The following is a 12,656-nucleotide window of genomic DNA, read 5'->3' as shown; positions in this document are numbered from 1 at the left end:
TCATCAATGCAATCACTTTTGAAGATGAGACAATAAGGACTGGCTCATATTCTAAAACCAAAGAGCTGGTTGAACTCAAGAGGACGGGGCATGAAAAGGAACGCCAAAGTCTAGTCATGAACTCCGCTTGCAGTGACCTGACGTCGCAATCAGGTGCTAGATTGTTGCACAGATGGGCAGGAACAACTCCAAGTATGGCTTCGGGACACTTCCAGGGCTCAAGCCAAATGTTGATGCTTGGCTCATGTTTATACAAATCTGGATGTAGGCTAGTCAGTACCGGAGTGCACGCAGACAGCCAATGTTGATGCACAGGGATCATGCTAACCAGGCAGCCTCGCTGCTCCTGGAAATTGCTCACCTGTATTTGATGAAAGGATAAGGCCAGCTCTCCTTCTCTAGATGGTGAGAGATCTGGAGCAGGTCTGGGCAGTTTGGGTCAACTTCACTGAACTCCTTGGGCTGGCTGGAGCTCACACGCCAGGAGAGCAGCAGGCAGAGCTGCAGATCCTTGGTCAAGAGCTTCCGGCGTTGACTCCTAGGGGAGGCCAGCAGCACACGGCTCCAGGTGTCTAGGAAGGAACTTGGACAGATTGAAGCAAGTCTTGTCAAAGTAAGTTTCTTCAGTTTGCTGGAGAGGAGTTGCAGTTTTTGTTTCCAGTCCTAAGTAGTTGGGTAGTTGCCCTTTGCTAGTGATAATAAATGCACTGTTCAAAGTCTTGGGCACTAGCCAGGCAGGGTGTGGCTAGATTCCAGAACTGCCTTCCAGACAACTGTGGAAAAATCAGGCTGTTGCTGGGCAGATCAGGCTCCCAACATGTAATGCTGCTATGTGGCACTCAGCAGGCACATATCAAGAAGCTGATCTGGTGGGAATGCGTTATATTCCCGATATACATCCTCTCTGAGGAAGTAATAGGGGTGTGCTCGCCCTATTATTCTGAGGCAGAAGCCACCTTCCATTTTATAACACGCACACACCCACCAATCGGTTTGGCAGGGGGGGGGGGGTCACTAGACTTTAAATGGGGAGCTAGAAGTCACACTGCACCCCAAAATCTAGAATTGCTGGTAGGAGCAGGGCAGGTGGCTCTTCAAAGTCGAATTGTGGAGAACCACTTGTGTGTTCCTTCCTGCCCCAGGAGACACCAAAGGTGCCCCTGGGAAAAACCAAAGTTTGTGGTCAGGTAGATCCTTAGTCCAGGGAATACTAAAAAATTAGAAAAATCCAACAAGAATTTCCGGGAGGAAAGCAAAAATGTTTGCTTGTATCAACAGCTGTTTGTTTTTGTCCTTTCCTTTTGTCCTTTCCACTGACGTCAGGTGCACATGCTTAACTGTCTTTAGCATCTTGACATCCAACTGACAGACAGACAAGCCAGGTCCAGTCACAGGCTGCTAGTGATTCCATCTCGGACAAAAGGCTATTTAATCCTCCATTTCCATCGGCGGAAGCACCTTTCCTGGAAAGAATTACAACAGCCATTCTAGGCATTATTTACGAGCTGGCAGGTATATGGAGTGGCCTGGTAGTAGCATTAAAGGGTCGGATTTACTGGCCACTTTAACTATGAGGCCTGGATTGAGGAATAACATTTGGGACTCAGTGTCACTGGGCCCTTTATAGTACGTTTTTCCCAAATACCAAAGTCTCTTCCACTCATAAATTTCACCTGCTATCTGCAGGTGGAAATTGTGAACATATAAGCAAATGAAAATACCAGGTGCGGCAGTACGGCCCAGTAATATCATACCCTGTAACACTTGCATTCATTCAGAGTGGAATTACATTACTTGGGAAGGGAGCTTTATTAAAGGGCAGGATGTATGTAATGAACATGTTTTACCACTACTCAAGTTTAGAGTGGTGCCAAAATGTAGAACCAGGGACTGGTCATTTACCACTGACTACCTACACAGCAAGGTAGTCTGCAGCACAAAGAGGTGTGAACTATCTGCACCTGGTTCTGAACAGCCAAAAAGACATTGATCAAGAAATAGACAAAATTATGGTTTTACCTAAACAATCTTTCTCACTTTGAGCAACAGGCTGCAGCCCCTATATCCCCATCATTTTCCAAGTGGCAGTGCTACAGGAAGGACCTAATCAAATTTCTATAGGAGTCTTGTCTCCTTTGTCCTCAGTTCACTGTCTAGGTCTCCTCCCTCCTGCTTCCTGATGCACTTCCACAGTCTGGGAAAACAACACCACCCCCAGCGTGTGCACAGGATCAGGTCCAGGACGTCTAAAATGAAATATATACACAAAGGGCTATTGACATTTTTTTTCGTTGCCTAGAGGGTGGAGAGGATTCTGGGTCAGAGTAATTCCTCCCAATATAATCAATCACACAAAAATTACTCCAACTGACCATCCAGTGGTCGGTATAGGTGCACTTAGATGGAAAGATGTGAAGGAAATGGTAAGGGAAAATTAAACTTCACCAATAGGTGAGCAAGGAAGCAATTCCTTTTGGTTTAGTTACCCTCACACACCCTAGTGGTGTTATGCTTCATCATCGGGTCACCCAGACGCCTAAAAGTCGGGGTGGGCTCAACCACAGTGTTGGGAGCTCTTTGAAGATATTGGAGACCAGGGGGGCTGAAAGATTAAAAAACCTCAGGCAAATCCCCAGTTTCCCTTTATTTTTGGGTCTGTCTGGGTTAATAAAATTACTAATTAAAAGTATGGGTCTTATTAGGAGTGTTATGGTCCACCTAGTAGGTCCCGACCCACGCCGGGGATCGGGACCTACTAGGTGGACAGGCGGGGCAGGACTCTTGATAAAGGTTTGACTATAGAGCTACCCCTATTAGCCTGGCGGTCCCCTGAGAAACGGGAATTCTCCGAAGTTTCGGATGGAGTACAACGCATGACAGATTAATTAATCAGTCTCTCACACGAGGAGCAGCTACTCTGCCCTTGCTTCAAAACAGGATAGGGAATACCCTCTTCTGCTATCCAGGGTGGCCTCCTTTGCCCTGAAGAAAGTCCTCGACCTTTACGGCCTTACACGGACTGAAACATGTTGGCACTAGGGTCTTAGGACCATAACACTCCTAATAAGACCCATACTTTTAATTAGTAATTTTATTAACCCAGACAGACCCAAAAATAAAGGGAAACTGGGGATCTGCCTGAGGTTGTTTAATCTTTCAGCCCCCCTGGTCTCCAATAACTTCAAAGAGCTCCCAACACTGTGGTTGAGCCCACCCCGACTTTTAGGCGTCGGGGTGACCCGATGATGAAGCATTACACCACTAGGGTGTGTGAGGGTAACTAAATCAAAAGGAATTGCTTCCTTGCTCACCTATTGGTGAAGTTTAATTTTCCCTTACCATTTCCTTCACATCTTTCCATCTAAGTGCACCTATACCGACCACTGGATGGTCAGTTGGAGTAATTTTTGTGTGATCGTCTAAAATGAAACCCAGAGGACTTCATCACTCTGATTTGCTTATAAGTACAATGCATATACTAAAATAGCCACATACACAAACAGGGCCGGACTGGGAACGCAAACCAGTCCTAGCAATTGGCAATTAAGTCAAACTGGTGGCGTGGCTGCTGCTTTTGTTACAGGGGCCGATCTTGCAGCACAGCTGCAAAACTGGCCCCCTGTACCAAAAATGGCCCCCACCGGTCCAAAATCAGCCCCCACCCTTCCGGCCCACTGGGAAAACACCCGGTGCCCACTACGGCAAGTCCGGCCCTGTACACAAACACACACAACAAACACTTGGATGGGATTAGGTGACAACAAGGTAGAAATCTGACAGCGCACTGACGATATGCTCACTGCCAAATAACCTATTTTTTAGTGAATGGGTGAAAAAAACCTATAATTTACACAAGGGGGCTTAATTACATGCCACTTGACCTGTCGCGCATCACTTTTTCCCATATTAAAAGTGATGCATCGGCAGTGCAAGGGGCTTGTAAATAAGCCCCAACATCTTTACCATCCTCCTTTGTGCTGCGTACAGATCCTGTACCAAGGTTGAGATATTCCAGACTATGTTTAAAAGGGCTGTCCTAGGCTTGGGGCACAGACTAAGGCTTTTAATGTTTAAATGATGTGTACACTTGGAATCAGTTGTTTAAGCATTCTGCCCCGGATATAGAGCACTGTGTATAATGCTGTTTCTTTCTAAACCTTACATTCTTTGAATGCTGGCTAACTAAGAAAATGCATACTCCTAAACCCTGCATGAAAAATTGCCCTGGACTTACTCCTGCTTGATTCCTCTCCTTTTGATTTCAGAGTGACCCTCACCTTGTCTTTCATCCTCTGCAGGCCTTCTGTTTCAGAGTACAGCCTGCTTTCATCCACATGCCTGTCTGCCTCAATTCTTCTTCCTGTTAATCTGCAATTGACTGATACCCGATTTCGTAGATCACAAACTCTCCTCTTTAAAACTCTATTCCTGTAATGTAACGTTAACTAATCTCCAGCAGCCTATCTATCTCACCAACCATTCACCTGAAACCACAGTCCCCAGTAATGATCACACTTAACTGATATTATATGATCTATCAGAAAGTAACTGGAATAACTGCATGCAATGTTTTCTTGAGAGCACACGACTAATCGCAATAACCAACAATAACCACGATATTAAACACTAACCTAGTGTTCTGAAGAAGAAAGCTACTTGCCATTAAAGCGTGTCAATGTATAGTCAGGGGTAGTAAGTGCTATATAAATCCAATCACATTTACATTAGGACTTCAAGTTTACACCATCTTGGAATTTAACTGACTAAGAAAAACTGCCCTGCCAGCTTGCTTCCCAAGAGGTATGTGTACTAAGGATGGAATCCACAGCCCACACACGCTCACCACACCAGTGAAAGCATAGATTATTAATTAAAGGTTTTCGATCGTCCAATGCGATGCTATTTAATTCATCAACCTTGGAAGGATAAAAGCCTAGATCTACGTTGATGGAATTCAACACTTCAGCTTTCCAGTTGCACACAAAGCTCTGCAGCAAGGACTTTAATTCACTGAGCTATATCACTGGCAGAACGATTCATTAATTTCAAGAAACCATAAATGTGCAGTGTTATATAGCATTGTCAAAAACCACCTGCCCTACAGTAACTGGCAAGCTTTATTTAATTGACTGGACAGCTGTTTGATCTTTGAGGGCTGGGGCTCCACTCAGATCGGTGTATGTTCAGTGGCATGTCTGTTAATGACGTCTAACCCCGATTACCTCTTGAATTTTTGGGCACACAAACTGCAAAGGTGGTGCAGCCACTAATCACAGATGAGACAAAGTTGACAGGAGGCACAGGTGCACAGAAACTAGCCCTGTGAAGTAACCAGAAGGAGCAACACATCACTCTAAACACTCTAAATAAATACATATTTCAAAAGTTACTCTACATGAACCTTCCCCCTGCAGTCTGAAGCCTCCCTGACCCGCCCTCCTGCTCGCCACTCCTCCTGCCACCCTTGTGTTTCCAGGTTGTGGTTTGGAGTGTATCACCTGCCATGGGCCACCCTGTCCCCTCTGCCACCTGGATGGAGTTGGTGCTCTCTCCCTGATTCCACCTACTGTTGTGCCGGACTCCCACGCAGCCCTCCATTGAAGGTGGAAGGATGGCACATTATCCTTATAACTATACAGGTGATTGGCTATGGAGCACAATTGATGGAAGATGAGGCGTCAAGTGCTGATGATCAGCCATGTTAAATGCTTCTTCTTGTCAGAAATACATGTCACAACTCTATCATCTCCTTCATCAATTGTCCTATTTCCATCAAGGCACAAGCAACACTTTACTGTATATGTATTATATGAACATGTTTAGTATATGTATACAGTGCATGTGCACATTCATAACCACACAGCCGAGTCTACCTTATCTGTCGCTGCAAAACAGTTCTGGTTCTAATCAATCAAGCAAAATATATCCAATATGATGCGTGCATATATATCATGTAGTCATAACTGCCATGCAATAAAACATGATTTCAGAAATGCAAATGGTAATATAAGAATCTATCTATTACTATGCTAACATCCTATTGTGGAATTCAGCAGCCATGTTAAACGCATGTTAATTGACGCATTATAATGGGTGCCTTTGCACACCAGTGCATTTTCTATTGGGGATCTCAGAGCTTAGGAACACGCTATGTTTTATCAGTGCTCTGAATGGGTTTTCTCTCTGGGAAAGCGCTATGCAGAACAATACATAAAACAAAGATATCACCTTTACAAGGAGATGTGTAAACAACATTAAAATAATATTTACCTTTTTCAAATCCCAAGTATCTTTTCCACCCACAAACATAGTGAATTTGTACTAATACTTGAATAAGAGTTAGAGATAGTTGTCAATTGCAGCCATATAAACCTCGCAGCAGCCTTTAGTTTTATTAATCGTCCTGTTTAATATGTGGGCAAGCCATTCAGTGAGCAGACAATAGTGCATACAGGTGTCTTGTCCCTTCCTTCTAGGTTCACAATACAGTGGGCATACAATGTTAATCAATGGTTTGTCCTATCTACAAGATCACCACTGATGTAAAGTTTGCATTGATTGCATTGTTCCCAGAGGCCACAATGAACCAGAACAAATTAATGAGAACCTATTAAATTGTGCTCATTTCAACTGCTACTTAACAATAATTGATCTATCACAAAGAACCAACGCTGCAAAGATATGCTTATAATCGGCTAACAGAGATTTTAACAAAAACAACCACTAAGAAACAACCAACACAAGCAAACACCAGAAGAGATTGGACAGAGCTTGGGTACGCAATATAGCCAGATGTAGCGTAGCTTCTGTAATGCTCCCACCGAATACTGTTCAATGGAAAGTATTTGTAATGATAGCGCCAAATGCGACAGTGACACTAGATCCAGGCGCTTTACTCTGAGCCCCAAGTGTAAAACCCCACTCACAATGTACTGGAGTGCTCAGACTCCAGAGTTCTATCGCCACCAGACACATTACAAAGTAGAAAATGTAATCTTTTATGTAGAGCCCTTTGTGCTTCAGCTGCCACTCCTATCATAAACAAGCATTGGCAAAGCCAATAGGTCTCTCCAAGACCACGAGAGCTATTGGCTTTGCCAGTGTTTTGTAGCCATGCATTAGTTCTGGTCACGTCATAGCACTTTATTTTTTAGCCGAGTGCTCCCCTGAGGCAACATGAAGGGAGAGAGGGAGGGAGAGAAGGATATGCAAGAGGGGATGGATGCGCACACAGACAACAGTGGCAGACTGGATGGGTTGGCGACAAGCAGGCAGACATCAGAGGGTGGGTAGGGCTCAAGCAGACAGACATCAGAGGGTGGATGTAAGCAGATGGACAATGTGCTAAGGGCAAGCAGACAGAGAATGGATGGTGAGCGGGACGAGCTGGGGCAAGCACATGGACAATGGAGAACGGGTGCAATGGTCAAGCACACAGACAACGGAGAGTGGGTGAGGATGTGGGGGCAAGCACACGGACAACGGAGAGTGGATGAGGATGCGGGGTTAAGCACACGGACAACGGAGAGTGGATGGGAGGGGTAGGGCAACCACACGGACAGCAGAAAGTGGGTGGGAGTAGAGCGGTGCAACCACACAGACTATAGAGGGTGGTCGGGAGGGGCTGGATTCAGCCATATGGACACTGACAACAGAGGGTTGGCGGGAAAGGCAGGGGCGTAGCTCTAGGGAGGGTATTTGGTGTGCTACACCCCCCCCCCCCATCTACAAAATGTATTCTGTAGTAAATAGTTGGGTATAGGTGGTTTCAGTCGGGTATGGTGAGGTGTCTGTCAAATTTCACTCTGGATTTTTACATGCCCACACTTACAAAATCACACACTCTCTCTTGTCTCTGCCTTAAAACTTTGTAGTTTGAATACTAGTGTGTTTTGAGTACCCTGAACATCTGCATTCCTCTGTCTTTCCACTGCCTCTTAAAGCCCCTCCTCGTGTCCTGCTGCTTCTATAATGTATTTTTTACATTTTATGTCTGCGTAATTGTTGGGAAATCTGAAGCTTACTCCTCCTAAATCTTACTTGCCAAGCTACGCCCCTGGGGAATGGCTGAGGGCACACTGACAATGGTGGGTTAAGCAGAGAGGCAAGCACATGGACAACGGGTAGGACTGATAAAAGAAAATAGAGGGGGTGAAGTACATCAAGAAGACAGCTGAAAAACACACTCTCTCGTAGAGTACTTGACCAAAAAGAAAAAGTAACCTGAAAAAGTGAGTAGTGGAAGGACACAGGTAATGAATGTGTCCATGCTCCAGGGGAGGGACAAACACAGGAAGAGGAAGGAAGCCCTTAGAAGTTGACGAATAAGAAGCATGCAAATGAGAGTCACAATGAAACCAACCAATGATGAGCAATAGATAACTTTTATTACCCAACAGGGGGCTTAAAGTCCATCACAAGAGACAGCAAATGCGCATTCCTAGGAAACCCTCTCTGTAAAGCTATCTGTTACTCCTTGAGCTAGGTTAGTGCTGTAGAAAAAAACATGTCAATGCTATTGATTACTGCTAGTATACTTTTCCAAATTACAAGTTATGTTATTTATCTAGCTTCGTTTTAGCCAGCCTCTCGAATGCGTATCTATGTCTGGGTTTTGCAAAAACTACCAAGGGAGAGATAACAGCTCTTGCTTCCAGCTTCCATTTGTGCACTCTACATTAAGGTAGTCCGTGAAAATAATATAAAGGAAAGCAAAGGAGGAGAGAAAGGCAGAAAGAATGAGCAAAGTGAAACCGGAAGGAATAAGAAAGTGAAGAAAGAAAAAAGTACATTGGTAAAAAAAGGAAAGGAAAAACGAAAGAAAGAAGGAGGGGAGAACGAGAAGTTGTAAAGAACAAAGAAAATGAAATATGGAAAGAAAGAAGAAAGGAGGCAAGACAACAAAGTAACGCCAAATCAGAAGGAAGCAAAATGGTAAGAAAAATAAAGACAGATGAAAATAAGAAAAAGATTTAGCAAGAAAGAAAGATGTGTAAGAATGAAAAGAAAAGGAATTGGGCATAGAGAAGAAAGAAACAAAAATTATGAACATATGAATTTAGGACGGAAGAAAGAAGGAAAGAAAATGAATATAAGGATGGAAGAGGTGACAAGAAGGAAGAAAGAAGATGTGGGAAAGAGGAAATAGAATGAAGAGGGAGAAGAAGAAAGGAAGATGAGAAAATGGTGAAATGAAGAAATAAGGGAAAGAGGTGAAAAGAAAAACAAGAGAAAAGTGGAAGAAAAAAGAAGTGAAGGGAAAAGAAAGAAAAGAAAATATGAGTCAAATAAGAAAGAAGAGATAAGGGAAAATAAAAGAAGGGAAGAAGGCGAGAAGAAAGACGTGAAGCTGGCAAGGATATGAGGAAGAGTCTTACTGTGCTCGGAGTGGCTCTGGATCACGTCGAACTTGTAGACCTCCTTGGCATAGTAGTCGCTCTCGGAGGTGTGTTGGGCCGCACAGTGGCGCTCCTCCTCGGCCTCCACCTCGTCCAGGAGATCCCGAGTGCTGTTGTAGAGCGCCAGCACGTGCGGGGGCACCTGCGTGTCCGCCAGGGCCTCTGGCGGGCTAGTCATCCGCAATTTGCTCAGGATCTGCCCTCGGATGGCCTCCACCCGCTTCCGCTTGATCTGTTCAAGGTCCATGGTGGTGCATGTGGAGAGGGCGCAGCAACGGGCGAGCACGTCGAGGAGCACCAGGGCAAGCAGGGCTTGGTGCCAGGGCATCCTCATGGGTGAGGCGTGCCAGTGTCGAAGGAAGGCGAGTGGTAGGCAGTGCCAGGGCATCCTCATTGGTGGAGGTGGGGAGTTCTGGTCCCCCAGGAGTGTTAGGGTAAGAGCAGGACTGGTGCAGCAACAGCCAATCAGAGCAGGAGTAGGGTCGATGACCTCCAGGTGTGTGGAGCTTCTGGTGGGATAGGTGGTACCCAGTGGCCAGGCACTGGGGGTGCAGAGTCGGAGGCCTCCAAGAATGCTGTGGTCCTAGGAGGATGAGTGGTGCCCAACAGCCAGGAGGAGCTGCTGCAGGCTCTGTGGCGCCCAAGCAGCTGGGAATCTGTCGGGAAGGGTGTCTGGCCAGGAGGTGCATGGAGGGCTGCTAGCAAAGCAGACCCTTCCTGGGAGGACTGTCCATCTCTGGGTGCAAAGGGGTCTTCAAGCAAAGAAAACGGTGCTGGCTCAATACTCCTAGCCCCTCATTTGCAACATGGGGGCATGGCTGTTGGGAAGGCCAATTGATGCAGATGCTGTCAGAGACAAAGACTTTCTGTGAGATCCTCCCTGGGCTCATGCTCAGTGGAACGACAGCATCCAGACCTATCTTGTATGAATCAGAGTGCTATTGCCGGGGCTCTAGTACCCTTGTCTAGACCTGCAGCAAAGAAGCAGAGAGTAGGCTGGATGTAAGGAAGTCACACAAGCCCTCTGTTTCACCAGCAATGACTCGTGGGATTGTGCCTGCACCTCTCTGGCACACAGCCAGGTTGGGGCCACCCAGAACCAGCCATCGTGCGAGTTGCTTTTGTCATTACTGCCCCTTACAAGCAGTGTTGTTCATCTTCAGCTCCATGAGGCGGTGTGACATGCACCCACAAATAATCCAGCCAGCAGTGGCTGCAGATCTCACAGGCCCTTCCTTTCAGTGGGGTGTGTGTTTGACGAATAGAGGTTCCCCATAAACTCAGGAGTCTTTGGTGACTATTGCGAATCCGCAGAGGTATGAATGACCCAGTGCTGGCCTGTAAGATATTTCAATCACCCAGTAGGCTTTCTCTGTCCCCTGGGATAATACTCAGTGGAATGAAGTTCCTGGATGACCTGAAGAGGTCTTAAGATACCACAGTAGTCTGGGTGTTTCTCAGTGACCTGCGTGGTCTTCCTTGGACCTTGATTTTTTGGTGATCACAGAGGTTCCTCGGGTCCAGTAGGTTTAAAAGTGGTTGAGGATACTGGGGATTTTGGGCGTCTTAGTGGGGTTACATTTTCTTGCTGGAATCAAAATTCCCTGGCGGTCTTGGCTTGTGTTGTTAGGTTTACCCATAGACTCGCTTATAGGATTGATCAAGTGTGTTTGGGATTCTTTAGAAATACTGGGCAGGAAGAAGGGCTGGCTGTATCTGTGATGGTTTGGTGGTCGAGTGGTTCTTTGTTGGAATAGCTCAGTTGCCTTGCAGTTTCAAAGTGGTCTTAGGGTTGTTATCTGGTTGTGATGTTTCTTGTAGTTTTGGGGTGGCTTGCTGGGATTGGGATTGCTCAATTGTCCTGGGTTGTATACTCAGATTGGGGTTGCTTGATGTCTTGAAGTGATGGTGGGATTGAAAGGGTTCTGCTGGTCCTGTGGTGACTGTGTGGACTTGGGGTTGCTCCGGGAGTCTTGTTGGTTCCTTGGTGGTCTTTGACTACCTCCGTTATGTTAAGAGTTTTGTGGTTTTCATGCTTTCTCCCTGGTCTTGTGTTCCTTCTTAGTCGTGGGTCTCCAGTGTTTTCCAAGTCTGTCCTGTGAAATTGATTAGTCTTGTTAATGTTGGAATTCCCCAGTGAGTTGCTTGGGCACTCCGGACAGATCCTCTGGGGTGACGGAGTTCCCTGCCGACCTGAGGAGTGATCCCCGTGTTGTCTTTATTTCCTTAATACCAGTTCCCAGGCTGTTGGTACTTTCCAATGAGGGATAGTGTGTCTCTCGGTTCTTGGAGGTAAAATCCGGCAGAGAAAATGCATACAACACAGGACCCCTCCGAGGCTGGTCTCTTCTGCAGAGCTCCCGCGGCGCTCTCAGACTCTCGTGTCTCTGTCGTGCTGCCCTCCCAGCCTCGAAGTGTCTCTTTTGCTCTCTCCGTCTTTCTCCGTGCCCCTATCCTTCTGTGCGTCTCCCTCTTTGTCTCCCAGCTTCCCCTCTCTCTCTTTCTTCTCTCACCTCGCTGCTGTCTCTCCTTCCCGTTCTCGCCCTGCTACCCGTCTCTCTCTCCACCCGCTGCTTTCACTCTGTCTCCTGCGTTGTCTCGCCCCCTCTTTCTTCGTTGCTCTCTCGTTCGCGCGCTCTCTCTCTCCCCCTCCTCCCGCTTTTTCTTCCTTCAACTCTGCCTCGCTCACTCACTTCTAGCTTGACTGGCTCCTCTGTTCCTACTCTGTGAAACTTTATACCCTCTGCCATGACGTTGCCCAGAGGAGGGGGGAGGGAGGTGGGCTAGCCAGAGACCAGCCTTTTCTGCATTATTTCACCAAATTTTAATGTCTTAAGCAGGCAGCGGAAAAAAAGCCCTTAGCTCACATATCTGAGTGTTTTTCCGCTTTACTCGCGAATACCTTTGTGTTTTTGGCTTTTGAACAAACCCTTCTGGCTTCTGTACACCACAATCTTTCTCTAAGCTCGAAGGTCTCAGCGAACGTGAAATATTCCCTCCGATTCCTAAAGCTTCAGTCTGCACAATCTCTCTCTGCACCTCAAAGGCTCGCGCTGACCCCCACAGCCTCCCTTCCACCTCCATGGACTCCCTCTGACCGCCATCATCTCCCTTTGATCCCTTCATTATCTCTCTCTGATCTCCAGTGTCTCCTCTGGTCCCTCCAGCCTCCATCTGATCTCCATAGTCTCCCCATGTTCCCTACAGCCTCCATGTGGTCTCCATAGTCTCCCCCTGGTCCCTACAGGCTCCATCTGG

At 46.5% G+C, this 12,656-nt stretch overlaps 1 protein-coding gene across 2 annotated transcripts in view; it reads right to left on the bottom strand.

Annotated features, from left to right (window-relative positions):
* Positions 1-12,124, bottom strand: part of TGFB3 (transforming growth factor beta 3) — a 160,357-nt gene extending 148,233 nt beyond the window's left edge. Inside the window, exon 1 of one of the 2 annotated variants that reach the window (XM_085626695.1) lies at positions 9,378-12,124. In XM_085626695.1, coding sequence (XP_085482821.1) covers positions 9,378-9,792 — 415 coding nt within the window. In that variant the 5' untranslated portion in view covers positions 9,793-12,124. The remainder of the gene's footprint in view (positions 1-9,377) is intronic. The other variant, XM_085626694.1, reaches the window with a different exon arrangement.
* Between the last annotated feature and the right edge of the window lie 532 nt (positions 12,125-12,656).

The sequence above is a fragment of the Triturus cristatus genome, chromosome 9 (assembly GCF_964204655.1).
Source record: "Triturus cristatus chromosome 9, aTriCri1.1, whole genome shotgun sequence".
Taxonomy (NCBI): Eukaryota; Metazoa; Chordata; class Amphibia; order Caudata; family Salamandridae; genus Triturus; species Triturus cristatus.
Note: the sequence above shows the minus strand (reverse complement) of the source record. Positions and strands in the feature narration are given on the sequence as shown.